Source organism: Cololabis saira, chromosome 16 (genome assembly GCF_033807715.1).
Source record: "Cololabis saira isolate AMF1-May2022 chromosome 16, fColSai1.1, whole genome shotgun sequence".
NCBI lineage: Eukaryota > Metazoa > Chordata > Actinopteri > Beloniformes > Belonidae > Cololabis > Cololabis saira.
Genome location: NC_084602.1, coordinates 9,391,206 through 9,418,153, shown reverse-complemented (window position 1 = coordinate 9,418,153; position 26,948 = coordinate 9,391,206). Strand labels below are relative to the sequence as shown.

The following is a 26,948-nucleotide window of genomic DNA, read 5'->3' as shown; positions in this document are numbered from 1 at the left end:
CTTTGTGCTGGGGATGATGTTCATCCATGTTGATTGCTTTGATGTGTTGGTGGATCCAAGTGTGTGAGAGAAGGCCACCTGGGTTAAATAATGGCACTTTTGCACTAGGACTTACTCGGCCCGACTCGGCTCGTCACGCCTTTACCCGGCTCTACTCGTTTGTTTTTCCACAGCCAGGGTAGAAGTGGGCAGGTTGGGGTGAAGCTGCTGTGACGTACTCGATTGTGCAACCGCTTTGTTCATGTCGGCGCTGATGAGAAATCAGCTGGAGCCGCGAGCGGCTGAGAGTAAAACAGCCCGTCTACATCCCTTTTTTAATTCTCTCCTCAGCCCCCAGGTTTATGAACATCTGCACCTCAGAGTTGGATCACCAAACAGACGTTTTGCGCTTTATAATAAAATCGCTGCAAGCCGCGGGTCGCTCCCGCTTCCTGATTCAAACGTCTGACGGCCCCGCCCCCCGACCAATCAGAGGCGCGGAGGGTGGTGACGTCCCCGCCCCCCGACCAATCAGAGGCGCGGAGGGTGGTGACGTCGGAAATAGTCCCTGCTCAGCCCCGTATAGAACCTGGCTGAAATGGTTACAGAAAAAAGTAGCAGCTTGGAGCGGCTCTACCTGTCTCAGCCCTAGTGCAAAAGGGCAAAACGGGTAAAACCGAGTTAAGGCGGTACTAATGCAAAAGCGCCATAAGAGGACCAAACAAACTGGCCTCAAAATGGCTGATAAAAACTTCAGAAAACAAACTTGCAGCAGATTTCGCCTCCTGGATCTTTGCCCTGCTAGATCCCCCACTGGCTAAGTCCAGACTTCTATCAGTCTGATTCTCTTTCTGCTTTTTTCCCCCGTCTTTGACCAAACTTTCCACATGTTGTTCTGCCGGAGCTTGATTTCTAGCTTTCTGTACACCTCCCTCCTTTCTCTAGTTTAGTTTAGGCTGTTTTTGCATACTCACTGTTGCTGTGTGTGTCTTTTAGTCTGCTGCCTGTCTGTATATCCTGTTCTTTCCCTAAATGTTCTTTATTTTGCACTTTAGTGAGTGCCATGTAGTACAGGTAGGCTTTTTTTTTTTTTTACTTGATCTACAAAGCACCTATGCAGTGCAGTTGGAATAAAATGGAGCAGTTGTTTTAAAAACAAAATTTTGTCCTCCGATCAGCATCTTCCAGTGTATATGTACAACAACTTGTGTTTTTGACTAAGATAACAAAGTAAAGTAATTTCATATATCACAATTTTATAATAGTTAATATATGTATCGGGATACATATCGTACCAGGATAAGTATCGTAATAAGAGAATAAAGGCTGATTTATGGTTCTGCGTTAAATCGACGCAGAGCCTATGGCGTCGGCTGCGGCGTAGAGCTACGCGGCGACGCGCACCGTACGCCGTAGGCTCTGCGTTGGTGTTACGCGGAACCATAAATCAGCTTTTATTCTGGCGAGATCTGAAAAAACTTCGCAATAACGAGCAAGCAAGTGAGTATGTACATTCACTCACTGTCAGTGCTCGGGCCCTAATAATAATACTAATAATAATTAAAGCTGCAAGCAGCGATGAACGGGCCCTCGCACGTGCAATTTTCACCAATAAAGGTCAAATACTCAATACCAAGTCCGATGACACCACCCACGAGTCTTTATGTCAAAACATTCAAAAGTTATTGCAAAAAATAGGAACTATCACATATCGACCAATCCGAAGAAGGGGCGGGGCTAATTTGCACCAATTAAGGTGAAGGAGTCAAAACCGAGTCAGATGACACCACCCACGACTTTCTATGTCAATTATTCAAAAGTTATAACAGAAAATAGGGACTATCAAATATTGACCAATCAGAAGAAGGGGCGGAGCTAATTCAGGCCAATGAAGGTCAAGTACTCAATACCGAGTCTGATGACAACACCCACATGTCTTTATCACAACCCATTGAAAAGTTATGGCGGAGAATAGAGACTATCAAATATCGACCAATCAGAAGAAGGGCCGGGGCTAATTTGCACCAGAGGTGGCAAATCCGGCTTCAGAAAGTAAAAGTCCTACCATGTATTTGTTCTGCACATTCACTCAACCAGCTGATTCTAATCAGCACAGCTCTTCAGCCAGGTAGATGAGCTAATTAGTGAACTCACCTGGTTTTAGTGAATGGACAGAACAAATATATGGCAGGACTTTTACTTTCTGAAGCCGGATTTGCCACCTCTGATTTGCACCAATTGTGGATCTAGATGCACATTTTGATGTATAACACACCTGGGTGCACGTTACGGTTCGGGCTGCATTAACTGCCGAAGGAATGGCATAAATTGCGCCAAAATTACACGATTAATTCAAACAGGCCAACTTCCTGTTCGGTTTCGGCTATGGCGCAAAGAGACTTTTCTTTAAGTTGTGACATGATACAGGTTTGTACCGATTTTCGTGCATGTACGTTAAACCGTATTGTGAGGCTTGAGGCACGAAGTTTTCTAAGGGGCGCTGTTGAGCCATTAGGCCACGCCCATTAATGCAAACCATTAAATATCTAATTTATCGCCAGGCCTTGCTTGCGTGCAAAATTTGGTGACTTTTGGGGCACGTTTAGGGGGGCAAAAAGGCCCTCATTTCGTCGGAAGAAAAACGAGAAAAACAACGACAACCAGGATGACATCTCCTACAGATACAATAGGGCCTTCGCACTGTAAGTGCTTGGGCCCTAATAATAATAATAATGAATACAGCACAAAGACAAATTATTTAATATATCATGAATTTTGTGAACTGTGATGGACTGGTGACCTGTCCAGGGTGAACCCCTGCCTCTCACCTGAAATTGGCTGGGATAGGCTCCAGCAGACCCCCGTGACTCTGCAAAGGATAAAGCGGGTATAGAGGATGGATGGGTGGATGAATATTGTGAATAGACAATGGCCACTACAGTGTTTTTCTTTATTGTAGAATAAATAAAACGGCCTATTCAATATAGTCAAATTCGTTCCTTCTGAAGAAGGGTCGACGGGACACTGGGAGGGAGGCATTCCACGCACAGGGTTTAAACGCCTCATGAAAGTAGCGACAAAAAGTACACACTACCATCGCATTTATCGTGCATTTATCGTTATCGGGGTAAAACTGCCCAATTTATCGTGATATTGATTTGAGGTCATATTGCCCTGCCCTAATCTAACCAGGTACACGGTTAAGCCACATGTTTTGAAACAGTACCATCCCCATGTACAACCCCATGGGGGAATCTTGTGATAATCTTGTAATAATCTTGTGATAACACATGTAAAGTTGAGCTTCCTTATTGTGTCTTCCACGCGACACAATGAACTCACAATTTGGCAATATTTGACATTATCCCAGTCAAAGCACTGCATTATGGGATAGGGTATGCACATGTGACTGCTCAGTTCCAAATTTTTTATGAGGTGGTAAACTGTTCAGCTATTATTTACTTACTGCATACTTAACAACTGTTTGCCAAAACTCTGCAAAACTCATATCCCCTCTACCACATGCATCTGGTTTTGAAAATAAAGTTTCTGTTGGTTTTGACCTACTTAAATTATCATAAATCTATCAAGCCTTATGTCATTTTGTGGGAAACACAGATCAACACTGAAAAAAGTAAAGCCATTTGAAAGAATATCATGGAATTCCTTGCCTTTGATGAGCAGCCATTTTCCAACTTTAAAAATTGATAAATCACCTGAGCCCAAAATACACTGTACAGAGCAGTCGGCACATACTGTGCTTGCATTTAATGTCAATGTTAAGTATGACTGAGCAGGTTTTATCAAAGTACCTGTTTTCAGTTCCAAAAGACTGATGGAAAAAATATGTGAGACAGAAAAGGACTTTACTTGCCTTGATTATAAGATGGTTATTATATTTAAGAGATATTCTGTGAGAAGGAGTCTTGAATGTAACGAATGTCCATCCGAACAGGTATACCGCGGACAAGTCACCAGTGTATTGCAGGTTATAAGGAATGTATTTATTTTATATTTTTGTGAAATACAAAATCAATTGAGCCCATTTGTTGCTAATCCCTTGTTTAGCCCCCTAATAATTGAAAAAAAGTGCAAGTTGGAGTCATTCAAGAGTAACACAGGTTATAGGATAGTTGTTAGTGTGTGTGTGTGTGGTGTGTCTGTGTGTGTGCGTGGGGGACTGTGTTGGTGTGTCTGTGTGTGTAAAGGCACTTGTATGTCAGTGTTTATATGCACAGCCTTTATTGTCTCTCCTTTTACCCACATTTCCATGTCAGTGACCCAACATCCTGTTATAGCCTTGCATATTGTGATGTTTTCACACCGAGGTGCAAAAACAGCAGCGTTTTAACAACAGGCTGCTCAGTTACTGGAAATCCTGGGATTGAGTGAATTTACCGTAACAGCACACCTGCCACAATAACACTGACACAAGCATGTTACACAAGAAATGCAACAACAGAGTGAAAAACAAGTTTATTACAGCATTTCACCGCAAACCGACTGGCCCCAGGCCAGCATTGCTCAGGGCCAAACCACAGAGTTCTGACGTCGATTATGAAGCTGACTGTTGTTTCTCGAGTTACTCACTGCCCACTCCAGCTATGTGGAGAACTCAGGAAACTCAGAATGCTCTTCCTGCAAGAACCCACCTGTGGGGTATCACCCTCAAGGGATGGGTAGGACTTGGCCAACCCTGATGAATCAGCCAATAGTGTCATGTTGAGACATCTATGATATTTACTTGTCGCATTGTTTGCTAATTTGGGGATACATCAACCTATCTCATTAAATGTCCGAGCTTTCTGCTCAGCTGCCCCTCAACTGTGGAATGCCCTCCCCGCCAACCTGAGAGCACAACAGTCACTTGATGCCTTCAAAAGGCTTTTTTGTTCACCAATGCATTTGCCTAACCTAAGTAGGAACTATGTATTTTTTAATCTCTTAGCTTTGCATAGGTGAACATGTTCTGACTTTCTTTTTTTTCTTGCAATTTTAGTCCATCTTATTTTTGTTGCTTGTTTTTTCAAATTGTAGCACTTTGAGATTTGATTCAAATATAAAGTGCATTATAAATAAAATGTATTATTATTAATTTATTATGTCTTGGTAAAAAAGCTTTTTAGAATGATGAAATATTTTATTGACTTTTATTTATTGACATTATTAATGGACTAGAGACTTTTCCCTCTGTCCTTGCACATCATTTACAATAAGAATCTAAATATTATTATCAAGATTTGAAGCTTATCATCACACTTTATTCTCAAATCAATACATTACACTGTATTATATATATAAAATTGTGTGTGTGTGTGTGTATATATATATATATATATATATATATATATATATATATATATATATATATATATATATACACACAGTTGAGGACGATTATTAGCCCCCTTAAAAAATAGTGCTTGTTTTCTAAGTGTTTTCCAAGTGATATTAACCAGAGCAAAATAAACTGAACACAGCTTTTTGTAGACTTCGTAGTTTTATTTTGGATGCTTACACTATTTTATATTCCACTCAGAAATGAAGATATTGTACAAAACACAAAAACTACCAGGGTCAAAATGATTAGCCCCCCACACCCTAATAGTCAATTGTGTATCCTTTTTGCTGTATTACTGCCTGTAGTTTGTTGTAGTTTACAACAAGTCTCTCACACTTCATTTGAGGAATCCTGGCCCATTCTTCTTTAGCAAATCTCTCCAGTTCCTCTAGATTTGATGGGTGCCTGGCATGGACATGTTTCTTTAGGTCACCCCACAGATTTTCTATTGGATTTAAGTCAGGGCTTTGTGCAGGCCATTCAATGACATTCACTTTGGTCGTCTGGAGATAGTTCTTCACCAAGAGGGAGGTGTGTTTAGGATCCTTGTCATGTTGGAAGATGAAGTGACGTCTCAGACCCAGTTTCACAGCTGACTGCCTATGGTTCTCTTTCAAAATAGCCAAATATTTTTCTTTATTCATGATTCCATCCACCTTGACAAGATTTCCTGTTGCAGATGCATTGAAGCATCCCCACAGCATAATACTCCCACCACCATGCTTCACTGTGGGGATGGTGTTCTTTGGGTTGAATGCCTGTCCTTTTTTTCTCCAAACGTAAGCAGTGTCCCTGTGGCCAAAGAGCTCTAGTTTAGTCTCATCAGACCATAAGACACGCTTCCAGTATGAATAATCTTTCTCCAGGTTGTCTCGAGCATACTGAAGTCTGGCTTGAAGGTGCCTCTTCCTCAAAAGTGGGTTTTTTCTTGGTCTGCACCCTCGTAGGTCATTCCTGTGCAGAGCTCTTGTTATGGTCTTCTTCGAGACAATGATTCCTGATGTGGCCAAGTCATTTGCCAGCGCCTTGGAAGTTAATCTGGGGTCTCTAGACACGTCTCTCACCAGTTTCCTCTCCAGTCTCTCTGAAATCTTTCTCTTTCTATCTGCCAGGCTTGTTCTGCACTGTGTTGCTGTCTTTGGAGCGTTGAATGATGCCTCTCACTCCAGTCCTTGACACCTGGAAACGGTTGGATATCTTCGTATATCCCTCCCCTGCTTTGTGGGCATCTATAATTCTTATTCTGAGGTCCACACTGATCTCCTTTGTTTTTGGCATGTTGCTTCCTCAACTGCCAGCTCCATAATGAGGTTTTTATACCATGTTTTGGCTTGAGTTAATTAACTTAACTGAATTGAGTGCAATCACCTGTTTGACCTGATTACCTTTATGCACATCACCTGTGAAGTTTAAGCACATCACTGCATAAAAGTGGCTTGTGTGATGACTTAATAAATGGTAATTTCTTAAAGGGGGCTAATAATAATGTTTCTGGTCATTTTAGCTTTTTCTTACATAATAATGTTTTGGTGCACAAATATAAATGTTTTGGCCCATATAATGACAAATTGTATGTTCAGGAATGCTCTGTTAGAACCGCCTTGCTCTGCTAAAAAGGATCTTGCCAGAAACTTGAAAAAACTTAAAATTCCATAGGGGGGCTAATAATATCGTCCTCAACTGTATATACAGTGGGGCAAAAAAGTACTTAGTCAGACACCAGTTGTGCAAGTCCTCACACTTAAAAAGATAAGAGAGGCCTGTAATTTTCAAAGTGGAAAATAAGTATTTGGTCAATAACAAAAGTTAATCTCAATACTTTGGTATACCTTTGTTGGCAATGACAGAGGTCAAACGTTTTCTGGTATTTTGGTCCGTTCCTCCATGCAGATCTCCTCTAGAGCAGTGATGTTTTGGGGCTGTCGCTGGAAACACGGACTTTCAACTCCCTCCAAAGGTTTTCTATGGGGTTGAGATCTGGAGACTGGCTAGGCCACTCCAGGACAATGACATGTTTCTTATGAAGCCACTCCTTCATTGCCCGGGCGATGTGTTTGGGGTCATTGTCATGCTGAAAGACCCAGCCACGTTTCATCTTCAATGCCCTGCTGATGGAAGGAGGTTTTCACTCAAAATCTCACCATACATGGCCCCATTCATTCTTTCCCTTACACGGATCAGTCGTCCTGGTCCCTTTGCAGAAAAAAATCCCCAAAGCATAATGTTTCCACCCCCCGTGCTTCACAGTAGGTATGCTGTTCTTTGGATGCAACTCAGCTTTCTTTCTCCTCCAAACACAAGTTTTGTTTCTACCAAAAAGTTCTATTTTGGTTTCATTTGACCATATAACATTCTCCCAATCCTCTTCTGCATCATCCAAATGCTCTTTAGCAAACTTCAGACGGGCCTGGACATGTACAGGCTTCAGCAGGGGGAACGTCTGGCCCTGCAGGATCTGAGTCCCTGGTGGCGTAGTGAGTTACTGATGGTTCCTTTGTTACTCTGGTCCCAGCTCTGCAGGTCGTTCACTAGGTCCCCCGTGTGGTTCTGGGATCTTTACTCATCGTTCTTGTGATCATTTTTACCCCACGGGGTGATTTCTTGGAGCCCCAGATGGAGGGAGATTAGTGGTCTTGTATGTCTTCCATTTTCTAATAATTGCTCCCACAGTTTTTTTGTTGTTTTTTTTTTACCTTGTCTGCACACATATTAATGGTTAATACCATGCTGGTAAAAACCTAAGGCATATATATGTGCATTGTTACTATATTTAATATATATACATATATATACGCATGCATACACATACATATATATACACATACATTTTTTTTTTTGGGGGGGGGGTGACATCCGCTGCTAAACCAGGAAGCAAGAACACATGGAGGCACACGTCGAGCACTGGAAATCTGCAACAAAAACCAAAAACGACGAACATGAAACCGACACGGAGCCGACCAAAACAGGAGCAGCAATCGACCCAAATCTCGAGATCCAATCACAGTCTGAGCTAAGCTACCGCGATTAACTAACCCCAAAAACTACAGAGCAAGCATGCAGGTGAACAAGTCAATGTGTATGTCTATGTGTGTGTGTGCGTGTATGTCTATGTGTGTGTGTGCGTGTATGTATATGTGTGTGTCTGTATGTGTATATGTATGTGTGTGTGTGTATGTATATGTCTGTGTGGTTATGTGCGTGTACAGAGTCATCTGGGAGATTTGCGAGGCCCTGTGCGAAATGGCTGGTGGGCGCAAAATTTTTGTTTTTTTTGGGTCAGATCGGGTGTACCTTACCCGGCCTCCAGTGGCGGAGCGTGGGTCTCAGTACAGAGGGGGCGGAGCATTCTCGATGGGCCCTTATGATAGTCATTTTAACATTCCACAACACCTCATCCTACCCATCAATCAACATTTATTCTCACTTTTATTGAGCCAAGCAAGCCTATAGGCCTATGCTGCAGAAAGCAGACCAAAGTGACAAACACACACACACACACACACACACACACACACACACACACACACACACACACAGGCCTGACAGCTGTCAATCACATGGTGCTGAAAACTCAGATAGTCACGGACTGACTCAGTTCCATCTTTGATACAGCTTAAATACAAAAAAAAAACCATAACTTGTCTAAAATGACACAATCTATTTAGATAGATATAGACACAGCAGTCTATAAAATCATTTCTGAGCTCTGTAATAGAGATTAGACTCGGCGGTCTAGTTGACAACAACACAAACATTCAAATAGGCAGGTGGTCAAGGCTACCACAACATTCTGATAAAGAAATTATTTAAGAAGGTTACACTCACTCACCAATGGTAGTTGACTCTTCCATAAACCAAAATAATCCAGATAACATGGAAAACGGGATAACATTCAAAACTTTGTACATGCTTAGTCCTCTTTAGTTCTTTAGTTTAGCGCTCGTCTCCTTCATGGCCGCAAATTTGCCAAGTCGGCAAATTGGCTGTAACTGTTAAGGCTGATTTATGGTTCCGCGTTACACCAACGCAGAGCCTACGGCGTAGTGTACGCGGCGATGCGCAAGTACGCTGCGCGTCGCCGCGTACCCTACGCCGTAGACTGCGTCGTACCCTACGGCGTATGCTCTGCGTCGATTTAACGCAGAACCATAAATCAGGCTTTACAGCCAATCAGCGTTGGCTCACAGCCCTGATGCGTTCAGGACAGTTGTAAAGTAAGAATTAGCCTACACTGGCCATTAGGTCTGTAATGGAACGTGACTGTTGATATTTATAAGGGGAAAAAAAAAACGGCCCATAGCGCGAGGCCCCGTGCGGTCGCACGGTTCGCACACACCTTGCGGCGGCCCTGTGTGTGTTTGTGTGTGTATATGTCTGTGTGGCTATGTGTTTGTATGTTCCGTGTGTATATGTATATGTGTGTATATGTATATGAGTGGCTGTGTGTGTGTGTGTGTGTGTGTGTGTGTGTGTGTGTGTGTGTGTGTGTGTGTGTGTGTGTGTGTGTGTGTGTGTGTGTGTGTGTGTGTGTGTGTGTGTGTGTACGTGAGTGTGTGTGTGTGTGTGTGTGTGTGTGTGTGTGTGTGTGTGTGTGTGTGTGTGTGTGTGTGTGTGTGTGTGTGTGTGTGTGTGTGTGTGTGTGTGTGTGTGTAATAATCCTACCAAAGCTCCACCTGAAATGTATCTATAGTGGGGGGAGGGGGAGGGGGAACCCCGCCAACCGCTAGACCAGAAGCCATTAAGGAAGAACCCGGAACCCAGGCCACCCGCAACCCTACAGAGGGCTCCCACAGTTGATTTCTTCACACCAAGCTGCTACCTCATGCAGATTCAGTCTTCCCAGTCTGGTGCAGGTCTACAATTTAGTTTCTCACGTCCTTTGACAGCTCTTTGGTTTTGGCCATAGTGGAGTTTGGAGTGTGACTGTTTGAGCTTGTGGACAGGTGTCTTTTATACTGATAACCAGTTAAAACAGGTGCCATTAATACAGGTAACAAGTGGAGGACAGAGGAGCCTCTTAAAGAAGAAGTTATAGGTCTGTGAAAGCCAGAAATCTTGCTTATTTGTAGGTGACCAAATACTTATTTTACCGAGGAATTTGCAATTGGTGGCTGACTAAATAATTTTTTGCCCCACTGTGTATATATATATATATATATATATATATATATATATATATATATATATATATATATATATATATATATATATATATATATATATATATATTACTATATATATATATATATATATATATATATATATATATATATATATATATTACTATATATATATTACTATATATATATTACTATAAATATATAACTATATTTTGCGGACAATTAGGTGCACTGCATTATAAAGCACATTATCAATAACAGGTTTATTTTCACCAGGTTATAGGGATGCATGATAAAACATATATAAACAAACAGTGTGTGTGTATATATGTACATATAAATAAACTCTGTATTATATATGAGTATATGTACTGTATTTATATATATATATATATATATATATATATATATATATATATATATATATATATATATATATATATATATATATATATATATATATATATATATATATATATATATATATATATATATATATATATATATATATATAAATAATACACTGCATTGTTGCCCAAAGGTTGGAGTAATTTGGGGAAAAAAAATGTATTCCAATGTTATGGGCAACTGTTTATCGGCTTTATTACCACAGTCAAGATGTTGTTTAAGAAAAAAATAAAGGTTCATCCACATATAATATTCCTCTGTGGAGGAGGATTCCTGACAATGTTTTTGTACATGTTCACTTCTTAAACTGGACCAACTGTTTTTCCCTTCAGTCAGGCACCAAGACTTCCGAAAGCAGGGGAAACCATCCATGGTCATAATTTCTTTATTGGCTTCGGAGGAAAAGGAGCCAACCAGTGCGTACAGGCTTCCAGACTGGGAGTCAAAACTGCTATGATCTGCAAGGTATGAAACTGCTGAGTTTTCATCTAAACACTACTAATGTTCCTATGGTGCTGTTTGAGTTTGGACTAAATGTGTGTTCTTTTGGTTTCTAGCATTAATTAATTTGTTGTAAAGTGGGCACTTTTACTTATCTAGCCTTTGGCTCATCCATTTCTGACACGATACAAATAATCAGGCATTGGTTTGCTCAAACAACCTTTTGGCTTCATTCACACTTCAGTCATTTTACAATATAAACACTTCATTGTGTTTCATTTTGTCCTGATCAATACCTTAGTAAATGCATATGCCCAGCTACGCTTGCACGCCTTCAAACCAGCCTATTCCCCTACCATCCAACCCAGGGTCTCCAATCAGTAAGCTTGGTGTGGCCTTTAAACCTGAACACCAAAGCACCAAAGCCCCACCTCTATCAGAACAAAGATGCCTAATCGATATCAACCTCATGCAAGAGGAGCTCTTCGGGCATGGGGAGAACCCAAAAATAAACACCCGGGCTTGTCAAAAACATCCAATGCGAAAGGCCGTTCTTCAAAGAGAATGAGGCCAAGCAGCCAATACCATCTTAACCCACAATCACAGGGAGCTAGAAATGCCCGCATTTTGGCACTTTTTTTTGGTTTGTTTGTTTTTGAAAAGCGTGGGTTCGAAGTAGACGCCTCGGGGCAAGGTGGGGACCCCTTCCACAACCCAAAGTAGCTACAGATGTGGACATCCCAGAGCGGATCTGGGGAAGAGGGAAAGGAGGGAAAGCAAGCGATTGTGAGGTGGGCATGAAGAGGCGTTATTGCGGGTTATCGTGTCTTCAAGGCTTGGCGCAGCTGGTCGTGTGTTTGCACGTGTGTGCATCTGTTGTCTTTGTGTGTTCGTTTTTGCACATTTTCGGTGGCGGCACCATGCCAGTATGCTGGCAGAGCACACGAAAATCCAGCCCAACTGAGATTTGAGTAGACTAGTTTTTAAAAGTTGCCGCAAACCAAGTCTGACCCTGCTTGACATCCTCTTTGTTGGAATTGTTTTGCCTTCAATCTTTTCTAGGTTGGTAAAGACTTCTTTGGAAACAATTACATCCAGAACTTCCAGGACAATAATGTGCACACAGGTAAGATGTTGTTTTTTTTTAATAGTACATGCCCAAATGGTAGCCATGCAAGAAGTTCACATGCAGAGCACTTTTTTATAGTTTGGGTCTCCTCAGGTCATTTTTAGTTACTTACGGTTTTTGGATACATATCGAAGTCTGCCCTGTTGTTACACCCATCTGTTGTTGAACTGTTTGTTAAAATTCTGTTTTTAGAAAGTTGTACTAAGTGCTCTGTATCTTGTAAGCCAAGGGCAATGAAAATCTGAGAGATAAGAAATGTATCTTTTGGCAGAAAAATACAAATGATAGATACTTTTTCAGACTTTGTCTGGCAGACGTCTGATGCAGCCACAGGAGCTGCTTCCATCACCATCAACGATGCAGGTAAACGCTCGAGCCGCTCGCACATATAGAGCACATGGTTATTATATATGCCCTGTTGATCTCCAAAGAACTTTTTGAGTTGTAGAAATAATGTAATGCAACATTAGCCTGCCCATGTGGACTGTTAGCACACTCCATATAATAAACACAAAATAGCTATGCATTCAGTTCCACTTTTGAGTAACTACTAATTAGTTTATTTGTTTATATATATCCTTTATTTAACCAGGTAAAATAAAACTCATTGAGATTAAAACCTCTTTTCCAAGAGTGACCTGGCCAAAATGGCAGCATAAAAACAATACAACAATACATACAAACACAGTCAGTCACACATTCCGGGGAAACAATAGTAAAACAATAGTAAAATTTACACAACGGGGCAGTCACAAGAACCAAGAGAGCTAATTTCTCTGTCTTTTAAAATTGATTTGAATTCACCCAAGTATACTTGGGTGAATACTTGGGTTTATTTGTAAGGATCCCCATTAACTATGCCCTTAAACACAGCTAGTCTTACTGGAGTCCACATTAAAAACAATACATTTAAAACATACAGTTAAAAACAAGACATAAAGAAAGAAAAGGAAATAACAGGACAAACCTACATTAAACTTTACCGTACATGTAAATCATTATCTTAAAGCAAAAAAACATACATGAAACATTCTAATATACAGTAAAACATCATCTAGGCCATGAATATCAGATCAAAAACACACCTTACCCTGTCCAGTATGTATATGTATCTGTATAAGTGTGTGTATGGTATCCTATACATATGATATTCCAAGGTATTTCTTAATTTGGTTTTTGAATATTGATGTCATAGGCAGTGGTAAAGAATTTTTATTTCTATATTCTATATTCTACTGTATTCTTCAGAAAATTTGTGTTTGGCTTAGGAAGTGAAAACCGGCCATTTGTTGCCTGTTTAGTGGCGTATGGATATGACTCTAGATTGTGTCTTAACTGATTGTACTGATATAATGGAGTTTTGGATTGTAAAACCTTCCATATTGAAAACAGAAGTGCAGCATTCATTCTGTCCTCAACTTTTAACTGTTGTAGACAGAAGTGCCTGCTGTTGATACTGGTGTTATATGGACACTGGAGAACAAGGCGTGTTGTCTTGTTCTGAACCAGCTGGAGTTTATTTAAATCTTTTTTAGTAGCATTCGCCCATACTATTTGGCAGTAGTCAAGCTGTGAGAGAACAATATTGTTTAGTACTTTTTTAGTCAATTCTGATGTTAGATATTTTCTGCATCGCCTTACCACTGCCAATGCCTTACCCATTCTTTTTACAACAGTGTCAATGTGTTTTGACCAGGAAAGCTTATTGTCAAGAAAGATGCATAGGAGTTTAGTTTCCTTCACTTGCTGGATTGGTGTTTTATTCATAAATAGATTAAGTTCGTAATTAAGGCCGTAATCACTGCATATGCCCCGGTGTTGGGGCAGGGCATATCCCCAACAGCCCCACACACACACACACACACACACACACACACACACACACACACACACACACACACACACACACACACACACACACACACACACACACACACATACATTTGAATCCAAGTTTTTTTAATCTTTATTCCCTTTTCTGCTACTTCAAATTGTGACCGAACTATGTTTATTAGATCTAAGGTGTTCTTTAAAAACTCTCAACGAGTTAAAGCAGCGGGATTTAAATATTTTTTTCACATGACTCAATCTTTTTTGACTGATATGCACAGTAAGCCTCTGCACTCTTTTGCATCACTCATCATAGTATATCTATGAACTGTAGCGTTCCTGTGTAATCTTTTTGTGGTAAAGCCGCAGATGTATTCTCAAAAATCTCTTTTGGCTGTTTATGGGCAGGTGAGAATGCCATTGTAATCGTGGCTGGTGCCAACATGCTGTTGAGCAGAGAGGACCTACAGGAAGCTCTTCCAGCCATCAAAAAAGCAAAAGTTTTGCTTTGTCAGCTGGAGATCAACCCACAGACGTCCTTGCAGGCTCTACAAATGGCTCGGGATAATAAAGGTCAGTCAGTGTCAATGCTCTGTATTGACATTACTGGTAGAGATTCCTCTAAAGTAAGAAAACTAATGTATCCTTAGTACATTTTGGGGTTGAGTTACGTATCTACCTGATGGAGCTGCGCTACAGGAAATGCTACAAAATGCTACAGCAAATGCAAAAAAAAAAAACAAGAAGAAAAGTTCCGTATGTCAAACTTTAATAACAAAATAAAAACAGCTTTGCTCCGTCTCGTCAATGTCGCCATTATGCGAGTCAGCGTCGCTGCTGTTGTCTTGAACGTCTGTGACGATTCCTGATGTTTTTAGCGCCGTTACTTCGGCGACACTAACTACATTACCCACAATCCCCCTGACTACAGTAACAGAAATTACCGTAATGATCATATATAAGGCGCACTGCATTATAAGGCGCACTGCCAGTTTTTGAGAAAATTAAAGGCTTTTAGTATGGAAAATACGGTAGATTGTTTTATTAAATAGAGCAGGACATGGTCAAAGGTTATGGTCATTTTGAAGTCTAGATCCAGCCCAAAATGTATCAAAAGATCCACCGCAGCTTCTCAAATTACTTCTGTAGTACAATCCACTTCTCTGCAGTCTGTGTTCCCAGTCCTTCACTAAAACATGAATGTATACACGGCTTCTAGTCTTAATGTTCATTCATAACAGAGTTGAACTTCTCAGAACCACCCAAGGTAAACACAAGGTGTTGGTTGTTTCTTTACTCAAGAGCTTGAATCACTTTTAGGTGGAGCAGCACATTCTGCTAGAATTGTTTTTGCTTTTTTCTACTTACAGTACATGTACTCTTTCAAGATTGCTCGTTTTTTTTTATCATTTTAAAATGACAAATGACAAATGAGTCGAAAATTGAAACAGCAAGATTGGCATAATCTTGCTTTAGATTTGGTTCTCCTTATTCTACTAGAAATAGATTTGGTTTGATTAAGTCCTTTAAGAAGTGGAAGTAATGTTGTTTTTTTGGCAAGTGGCAAGTTTTTTAAATACTATTTGTCTTTTAAAAGATGATTTGCACTGCAAAAACTCAAAATCTTAACAAGAATATTTGTCTTATTTCTAGTTAAAATGTCTCATTTTTAGTCAAAAAAATCTCAATACACTTAAAACAAGACTCATCACTTGAAAATAACAACAATTTTCACCTGTTTCAAGTAGATTTTCACTTAAAATAAGTAGAAAAATCTGCCAGGGGAACAGGATTTTTTTGCTTGTAATGAGAAGATAAATCTTGTCCCACTGGCAGATTTTTCTACTTATGTCAAGTGAAAATTTACTTGAAACAGGTGAAAATTGTCAAATAACAAGTTATTTTTCTGGTAATGACTCTTGTTTTAAGTGTAATGAGATGTTTTGACTAAAAATGAAACATTTTAACTAGAAATAAGACAAATATTCCTGGTAAGATTTTGAGTTTTTGCAGTGTGTGCACTCATTCACCATCAAGACCTGTTTCGGAATGCAATACTCTTTATCCCCATCTTTCCTCCACCGCGGTTTCATAACTAGGTTACTGAACAAATCATCCTATTATTAGCACTTCACGTCATTGGAGACTTGTGGGAAGCCTTGTGCCCCTGTCATCAGGGTCTGTCGTCCATAATCGCTCACTGCAGGCTGCCAGAACGATAGAGTTGCAGCCATAACTGTGCTGCAGATGGGATACCCAGATGGCCTCTCTGAGCGCCACCCTCCCTCCCCGAGCCTTCCTCCTTGCAGCGTCAACCATAGCACGGCTTTCAGCTCTGCGTAAGGTGCCAGAAGAGATGGATTGGAGACGTTTGGCAAAGATACACCCTCCATGTTGCCACACCAGTGCATTGCGTAAATACAGTTCTCTGGAAGGGCTGGGTGTTAATGGGTTTAGTAGCTAGGATTTAATGACGCGGGGGTGAAGCGACACTCAAACTACGCAAATGTCACCATTAAGCAACACATTCTGTGAATGCCAGATCTTAGAAAGTGTTGGTAACCTAAGAAAAAAAAAGCTTACTCTTCATTTTAGGGGAAACATAACATGGCATTTATGATTGAGATGGTAATGGGATTTAAGTAGCTTTTACAGTGGAAGAAATTATAGTGCAGGTTCTCTTTCTTTTCTCTTCCGTTTTCTACCATTTTGCCTCCTTGTCTTCATTTTTGAGCAAAAAGCTGCTATCATATTTCACACCAGATGCAATTAGAGCCTCTTAAAGCTATTGCACATATTCACTGATGACTCATGTTGTGTGTGTGTGTGTGTGTGTGTGTGTGTGTGTGTGTGTGTGTGTGTGTGTGTGTGTGTGTGAGTGTGTGAGAGAGAGAGCATTCTGCTTTTTTTCGTCATCTACTTTTCCTCCTAAATTGACTCCAGCAACAAACATCTATAGATTTGTGCTTTTCTGGAACTCCTCCGACTTCTTTTCCATCTCATGTGCGACCAGACTTTGAACCTGAAAGCTAAAAGCCCAGACTTATGACACACAAACACAAATATTCTGCTGCCAGACATGACTCAGTATGCACATATCCCAGAATTGCCACATCTGTCCCCACAGCTGTGAGCTTGTACGTGTGTTGGTTTATGTGGTTTGACTAACACCTGGAGTGAGAAACATAGCAACTCGAGACAGACACATGATTTAAGTTGATATAGAGAGTAGCAGCTCAACAGATTAGTAAGGCAGATTCCTTCACGAGGGATTTCACTCATGTGGAACGTGTAAATATTGATAAGATTCCATATCAGTCATGTCCCACATTCTTATACATGTAAACTTCATGGACATCTGGTCTATGCATCTGACATCAGCATTAAACTCACACAGTTTTCTTGCAGTTCTGTTCATGGCTGCAAATGGAAATCCCCATCCATCCATTGCACAAAATAAATGTAATCCATTTCTCATGGATTGATTGATAGATGAACCAAATCACCTGAAAAGGTTTTGAAAGAAGCCCGTACCATGGAAAAGAGGAATGGCCTGGAGAAGCTCAATCCAACCCCGAAACTCCTGATAGTGGAGGGGTAAAGACATGTTTGAAAAGAGTGCTTTCCTGCAATATTCCTGAGCTATTTTGTTGAAGTCATGTCTCACACAGTGCATTGATACCTTAGTCAAAATAATCATGGCTGAAGGTGGTTTGTAATGTAAAAGCAATTTGAGTGTCATCAAGATTGAAAGATCATTATTATATATTGATCCCAAAAATGGGACAGCGGCAAACAATGACTCAAAATAACAAACAAAATAAAACAGCAAACAAGACATGCAGATCTATATACAAATAATAACAAACTATACACATTTATATACATCATATTTATAGTGATTTTATCATATTTTTATGTATTGTTCTTATTTCTTTCTTTTTTGTTTACATTTTAAATCATGCTTTTTATTTGTGTTTTAATGTCTTTGTAAAGCACTTTGAATCACTTTGTTGTTGAATTGTGCTGTAGAAATGAACTTACGCTGCAGGGGGACACCACCGTGATCCAAGGAACTGTCCCTCTCACCCCTTTTGCCCTGCTCTCCTTCTCTTTCCTTTCCAAAGCTCAGCCAATTATTAATAATAAGTATCTCATAACCATCATTGTTCTCCATGTTCTTGTAGTTTGTTGTGCTGGTCTGCTCCCTCCTTTTCTCTCCTGTGTTTGGCCAGAGCTTCCATGGTTGCATGCTGAACTGCAGTCTCTGACCATAACAGTCTTTACCTCTATTTGTCTGTATACTGTAGGTGTCTCTTTTGCATATCTACTGACATTCCCACCCTCCAACCACCTCAGTGTCTGCTGTCTACACCTGTTTACATAGTTATCTCTGTAGTGCACCAACTAACCATGTAACAGTAATATGTACATAGAACACTTAGTTCTCCAGCTAATGGATGATTAATACTAATATATCTTGTTTTTTGTACCTTTGACAAAATATCTGTCCCCCTCCACTTTCTGTTCTTTATTCTCTCTGTCTGTTCTCCGTTTTCTTCCTCTACCCGGCTGGTCTTCAGCAGGAGGGTCCCCCCTTATGATTCAGGTCCTGGTCCAGGTTTCTTCCCTCCTAAAGGGGAGTTTTCCTTGCGACTGTTTGGCTTGAGGTTTTTCTCCCACTAGGGGAGTTTTTACTTGGCATTGTTTATGTAATAATTAGTGCTGTCAAACGATTAAAACATTTATCATAAAACATTTGAGATGAATTAATTATAATTAACTATAATTAATTAATCTCTTTTTTAATCTGACCTAAAAATTGCTGAGAAAAGCCCTCAATTTGAGTTTTTTTCCTTTGAATTCATTACATTATTGTGGCAGATCAAAACATTGATATACTGTATAACAAAAAAGTGGCTTAGTAAAGTCATTTATCTATCTACTCCCCATGCCAAACAGAAAAATGTAAGTTAGAGATTAAAAAATAGATTAAGCGCTTAAAAAACATAACACGCTATATATCCCTGTAATTAATGAATCGCAATTAACAGGCTCATTTGACACCCCCAGTAATAATTGCTCAGGGCTCATGTTCTGGTTCACTGGAAAACGCCTAGAGACAACTTGTATTGTAATAGATGCTATGTAAATAAAATTGAATTGAAATGGAATTGCAATATGACTCATACATGGGAAAGTATTGCCAGTAGAAAACTGAGACATCACAAAGACAGAACCAGATCGCAGAGAACAATGAGCAACTAAAAACATCTGAATAAGTCCAATTATGCCAGCAGAGGATATGGAGCTAGTACACCACTTTACACAACAATTTTACCTGAGTCAAGCACAATAGAAGAAATCGTGCTACCACAATCATGGCTATTGTTGTGGTCGTCCTAAAATGATGCCATAGACAGTGTACTACATTTTAGCATTTAACCCTGAAAAACAGACTAGCAGGCACTTCCAACATCATATAGAGGTTGTTGATCAGAGTTTTTGTGACAGCTCAGACAGAGCAATAAGCACTAAATCTTGATAGACAGCAACTAGGTAAAAAAAATAATAATAATCATAGCAATGTTAACTTTTGGTCCACAGCTGCTAAATCAAATATTGCTAGAGAACATTGAAAGAAAGCTGAGTAATAATAGGAGATAGAGTAGGTTTAGCCTGTCTTTACTGGACTTGGCAGCCACAGAGCTGGGTGTGATACTATGGGTTGCATGAGTACATTGGCAAGAAGATATTTGTAGTGACCTGAACATGAATTCCTTTGGAACTAATGAAGTAAAGACTCACAAGATGATCCTTAGTGTCTAGAGGTTTGGCAGAAGAATAATAGTCAGTTGTAATAATTGATGAGAACAACTTTCCACTATCAATATGATCATATAACTATGGCCTGGTCACATTTGAATTAATGAAATCCCATAGAAGGACTTCAGAAAAAAACAAAAAAACACCACCCTTTGTCCAAGAAAGATCCCCATGACTCATATGTTCATGCACCGTGAAACAGCCTGTAATTATGTAATTATAAGAATATGCAACCTCAAGTGCATTAAATGATGGTTTAACTGTACAATAACTTTGATTTCAAACTAATTTCTATAAAAAACTGAAATATTTTACAGTCATGTTTTAGTTCCGAATGAACAAGCTCTTGCTGTTTGCTGCTTGTGTTGTTCTCTCAGATGTAAGTCGCTTTGGAGCTTGGAGTCTGCTAAATGACAGTAGTAGTAGTAGTAGTCATAACGCTTATGCCAAAAAATTTATTTTGGTCTGTTTTCAGGTGACTGCTCAAAGATAATTCATGATGAAAGTGCGGCAAACTAAGCAGAGCTGAGTAAAGAAACTTTAATGGTGCATTTAAAGTTGTATTATCCTTTAAGGGAATAGTGATAAAAGAAATAGGAGAATAAGAGCATTAAAAGGACATTTTTTTTCAAAAAGAGAACAGGCTTTAGGGGGCTGATAGGGATCCTTCATATTCACGTAAAACAGAGGCTTCACATCACAGATCTCACACTTAACAGAGTTCAGCCGAGAGAGAGAGTGAGCCTAATGTCACTTCTCTGTGCCATGTTCTGGTCGACGCATATAAAAGATACAGCACAAGTACCCTGTGTGTCTGTTGTAAAAAAGACACAAACATTATTTCCACTTTTACTCATGAGCAGCCCCGCATCTGCCTCAAAGTACCAGGTGGCCAAAGCCCAGCGCAAACCCACGCAGCTGCGCCTTTTTATGCCCACACAAACACACAATTACCACACGCTCACTTCTGCACAACAGACTTTGATGTCACCAGCTCTGATATGTATATTTCCCTCAGACACACTCGCACAAGGCTTTATTTTGTACACAGAGATATCGGAATTAATCGCTTCTTCAAGCTGGGCTTATCCTCACACATACACAGAAATCATGGTATTAGATGCATTAATGCTCTCTGCTCATGAATATGCATCAGACAGTGATTTGCAACACTTTCAGAGGATTACTTCTGACACTCTCTCTCTCTCTCCCCCTCGTGCTCTTCACAGAGAGGGTCACAACTCATCACACCCACACACTAACACATATACATGGTTATATGTATAGTCATGCGAGGAAGAAACAGACAGCCTAATAAAACATTTGTATTCAAAGGTTCTCTACATAAGGAAATAATGCAAATAAAAATCACCTATAGTCCTTCTTAGGTTTTAATGTCATATGAACAACAGTACATAACATATTACCCTATTGTTATTTATTTAACATACATTATGCAAAAATTCCAAAGCGGTATACATGAATATTAGTAAATACACATTTACTGCTTCCATATGAATTCATATGAATTGATCCTTAAGTTCAAACTGCTAATCAGATGTATTGGGTTGATCATCACCAGTAGAGGGTCTGCCTCTATAAAAGCATCTGTTTGCATTCAGGGTTCACTACTGGGTCTCTTGTCAAGGGCTTTTCCTTCCATGATGGTTTTGCCACAGTTTCCTCTTCCACACTCCATCATTGAGGGACATCTTGTGTTTGTATTTATGGATCTAAGCTAGGGCTGGGCGATATATAGAGATTTTAATATATATTGATATATTTTCAAACGCGATATGGTACGAGACAATATCGTTTATATCGATAAAAAAAAAATAATAATAATAATATTTTTTTTTTTTTTAATGATTTTGATATAACTTATTTTGTGACAAATTGACTTGAATGTTTTATTTGAGATTTGCACAAATGTTTTGTTATTTGCACAACTGTCAACCTCAGTGGAAAAGCCTGCCTGTTACTGTCTACATTGTATTAATTGCACAGTGTATTTTAATTTAATTGTTATGCAGGAAAGGGATATTTGTTTTATTTTATTAAAGAAGCATTTTTATTCTATATATGCAGGCAGTTTATTTTTATTTAATTTGTTTTATACATTTAGATTTTGTGCAGACCTCTGTTAATAAATGTACCAGTGTGACATTTGGCACGAGGCTTTGTATTAAAACTGACTGTTTTTTTAAGGGTTTGCCTCAGAAAAAAATGAAGCTAACAGAGATGCTATGCTATAATGCTTTGGGGGAAACCCCAATTACGGCACAGAAAAAATATCGATATATATATTGAGTATCGCCATTCAGCTAGAAAATATCGAGATATGACTTTTGGTCCATATCGCCCAGCCCTAATCTAAGCTGTTTAATCCTGTATGGTTTCTTTAACACGTACTGGGCGGTGTCAGAGTACTGGAGCCTCCATTGTTAGCTAAATTAATTGACATCAGTGGCATCCATCTGCGTCTGTGTCCAGGTTATTGTACAAGCAGGCGTACACATCGATGGCTCAGTGTTATTTCTCCCCACTCAGCTGGCTTATCAGGATCTTTCCCACTCTTGGTGCAGTGGTTGCCATTTGCTGGTGGAATCCCCGGGTATTTGTAGCTGTTTGGTTTCCTTCTGGGAGCTTAACCCCTTTAGTTGTGATCATTTTACCTCTCTTTGATACCATTTGAGCACATGTATCTAGTGATACTCATATGGCACAAAAATAATACAGAACATAAAGCCTTCTTACCATTTTTTTTTTTTTTTTTTTTTTTTTTTTAATTTGGCTATATAATTGTTTTTATAGAAGCTCAACCAATTCAGCTTTGCCTCGAAGGCAGTGGTCACCTGCTGGCCTTTGTTCCTGGTGAAAGGTTAAGTAAGATGTCACCAGGTCTTGGCTGTGAGGCTCAGAAATGACAAACAAAGAATAAAATAAAACAAAAACAAAACACACAATAGAAAAATGTGTCGCTGGGAGATAAGAAAACAATCTGTTTCCTTTAAAACATCTGAAAGCTCTACCTTGTATAACATTGTGAACCATTGCATTATTTTAGTCCCTGGCAATGATGCCATGGTACATGGTGTGACCTGCAGATTATGATATTTGACATCAATAAAATTAATTACGGTTGTTTCCTGTTGCAGTGAAGACGATATTCAACCCGGCACCAGCCATCCCTGACTTGGATTCTGATTTCTACAAAGTCTCTGATGTGTTTTGCTGTAATGAGTCAGAGGTGAGGACACACAAAGAACATAACTCTAAGCAGGATTTTCTGTGGGAAACAATACGTAGACTAAAAGTCATTTCTCAATTACGTCTTTTAAACCATCAAAAATATGTGTTGGGGTATTTCTGTACAGATGACCCAGTGTTCCCAAGTTGTTTCTTTTTCGTGTTTTTGCTGTTTTCATTATTTTTGGGGGGCAATTAAAAGAACATAGTGATCAGCCAGTCAAACCTGTCTTTTCTCTCTGCTCTTTCATGCAAATTCCACTGCTGTGGCTCTGTGTTTCAATTGTGCAAAAGTGTACAAGTACAAGTTATGGCTTATTTGTACAAAACAAAAAAAACTGGAAACTGTCTTTTTATTTGGTTAACTGCTTTGTTTTGCAATTGGTGCAGTTTTTCTCTTCATTTCTGAACACTGATGCAGACTCTTATTTATTGACCCGAAAAGCAGCAGTTGAGGGTGGAGCAGAAGGATTTGCTTACTTTTCATAATTTGAATGAAGACAGTAAAATGGTGTGATGTTAGCATTGTTTCCTCAAAGCAAGTTGGTTTTCCGTTGAAAATCTTAGTCACATTCCTGTATGGGTTTTCTTCGAGCATGATAGACACAATGGTGAGACTAGATAGATAGTGTTAGTATGTGTGGGTCCCCTGTTTTCTCACGCTGCCTGTAGCAATATTTGTTGTTGCTTTCCTTATCTAACATATCAAACAGACCATAACATAATACTATAAGGATGCCTCTTAGTATAATGTGGATTCTTAAAGTTAAGAATACTTTCATCAGTTCCTTCTCCAGCTGACTTTGTAGGGCTTCCAACTGATTCACTTTACAGTAAAACCATGTACTGTAAAAGCAAAATTTAAACATTAACTTAGTTACATACTGCACATGATACTTAGCAAAGAGACACATTCTTTATTTTTAACTCCCATGGATAAACATTTTTAGGATCTTTATCTTCAAAACAAATCATGGTATACAGCCTCTTATATTTGCACTGTAAGTACACAGAGGAAAGCAGAACAGCTCTTTTGCACGCTGCATCTTCTGCCTTCTGTCTTTTTGTTTTCAAAAGATGTAATAAAGTGTAAGAGATGTTTTGTATTTGTCTGTTTTAAACTTTCTCCATTTGATTCAACAGCAAGACAAAGTGTAGCGGATATGCACAGTGACAGTAGTTGTCACAATGATTTTCTAAGAACTTGTAAAACCACAACCACTGCAGTCAGGCCTTAAAAGTGACGATTGCACGCAAGTTTCGGCTGTTATATTGCAGCTTATATCACAGCATAAAAAAAACCACTTCCACTTTCACTCTTGCATAATTAGGTTTAGGAAGGCCAATAATGCAAAATCAGCAGATGTCCAGTCAACCGCATTGGAAGGAAATGATGTAAAGTTTGACAGAAGGTCCCGCCCATGTACCGGTTTTTACAGATCCATCAACACATCCTGGGTCATGAACTCCACAAACACATTCATCTATCTGTGTAAACCCTCTGCTGGGAATAAGCCAGCAGGTATGCCTCCACCCTTTTACAGTAAAAACTAAGTCAAGAAACCTTTGTTGACTGTAAGATAATGACAGATAAGCGGGAGGGGGCAGGGATAGATGGGAATGGTAGTAAAACCAAAACAGCAGATGTCTTCTTGGCCTTAGTCAGAAACTGCCTGGGAGATAAGGTAAATCTGAGTTTGCCTTCGACTCTTTATTTGATGTGGTGATGCAAGGTGTTGAGATGATGTCGCCAGGTGTGGGAACATAACAGGGAGAGTTGATGAAAGCTCTACATGTCTGCTTTTGTTTTTTGCTGTCAGTGATATTTATGATGATGTGGATTGGGATGAGGTGAAGAATGTACATCTCACTCAGGGACATGTAATAAACCTTAAAGCATAGATTAAATACTGGTTCTACTGAAAAACATCTATAGTTAAAACAGATTCCATTGTCCATGTTACATCCATGTAAAACAGGAAAAATGAATAATGTCTAGAAATGCGTAAAAAGGCGCACAAAAAAAACACGCTTTAAAAAAAGAAAAAGAAAATGACAAAAAACAGTGTAAAAGAAGTGCTACATTATTAGAATCAGAATAACATCCCACATCCCATTAGTATCATATGTTTAAACTATTTTCATACATGAACATGAGAGAGAATTTGTGCAGTTGTTTTTTTAACTCAAGCATGACATTTTAATACATGACTCATTGTTAGAACATAAAACACTTAAAAAGTCACGTGTGAGTAGTCTCAGTAATGACCGTTTTTGTGTTAAATACTGCCCTTATTTGTATTGTTCACAATCACAATGATTGTTTGGAAAGTAACATAAAGGTCAGCCGAGAAGAGTGTCTTTGAAGAGTGAAAGAAGCTTTTCTTCAGCACACTCGTATCTGGTTTGTTTCAGTCATTTTCTGGACTTATAAACAGATAGTTAGCCAGGTTGTGTTCACAAGAACTACAGAGATAAAACCATGTTTTCACACGCAACCACTTAGGAACATAAAAATTCTTAGCATGCCACTTTATGTAGTCTGCTGAATGTTCACAAAAGTTACTGGGTGCTGACATCTGTATCCCCATAAACTGAGCTTATATAAGTGTCATTGGCAGTGAAGATGATCTTCTGTTGGGTTTTCTTTTAACTAAGTTTATTTTCCTAACATGAGCGTGAGAAAATGGAATGAAAAACGAAAATAATATGATAGTATTTAAACATACTATGGAGAAAATGAATTATATTAGTGTTAAACAAATAAAAAAACTATTAATTTCCTTTAGACTGCAAAATAGCATTCATTGTCACTAAAAGAGAAATCACTTTAAGCTCTTTTTAAAAATTATTTCACATGCACATAAAATAATTTATTTCACAATTATGAGGTGGTAGTAGAATAAAAGGTCTTAGGAAAAAAAAGAAAATCTAGATGGCTAAATATGCATCTTAATTTAACGATGTTAAACACCAGTCGTTATGATTGAGGTTAAGAAATCCTGTTAGTGAGGACAAATGAGAGATATAGAATGTAATAAGTTCAGGATTTCAACTCTCTATTGCATGAAGGAGATAATAAAATAAAAAAGGATGTATGCATATACAATAACAAATGTCTTCTTAAAATAACTGGTGCTTTCATGCAAGTCCTCACACACGCTCAGCAAGATGGGTCTTTGTGCTCGTGGTCCTGCACCCGGTTGGAGGTAGATTGATTCCCATCCCTGGTTTGAAGCTGATGACTAACAGATCAATTATTTTTCACTTCTGGCATCCAACTCTGAAAGCACCGCTACACTCCGTGGTCTATTTTTGAATTGTCCTGGGTCATTGTTCCCCCTGACAGATCTCAGGTCAGGTTGTGTTGGTGGGTGGGGTTGAGATCTATTCAACACTCATGTCACCATGTCAGCTGCGTCTCCATCCTCCCTTACAATACTGTGGCTGGCACACGTTCTGCACAGGTGTGTGTGTGTGTGTGTGTGTGTGTGTGTGTGTGTGTGTGTGTGTGTGTGTGTGTGTGTGTGTGTGTGTGTGTGTGTGTGTGTGTGTGTGTGTGTGTGTGTGTGTGTGTGTGTGTGTGTGTGTGTGTGTGTGTGTGTGTGTGTGCCATGCTCACGCT

General features: G+C 39.3%; 1 protein-coding gene across 1 annotated transcript in view; it reads left to right on the top strand.

The window, feature by feature from the left end:
• Positions 1-26,948, top strand: part of rbks (ribokinase) — a 60,862-nt gene that overhangs the window by 16,835 nt on the left and 17,079 nt on the right. Inside the window, exons 3-7 of the mRNA XM_061744407.1 lie at positions 11,181-11,313; positions 12,352-12,415; positions 12,719-12,781; positions 14,657-14,821; positions 23,233-23,324. Of these exons, the coding sequence (XP_061600391.1) occupies positions 11,181-11,313; positions 12,352-12,415; positions 12,719-12,781; positions 14,657-14,821; positions 23,233-23,324 (517 nt within the window). The remainder of the gene's footprint in view (positions 1-11,180; positions 11,314-12,351; positions 12,416-12,718; positions 12,782-14,656; positions 14,822-23,232; positions 23,325-26,948) is intronic.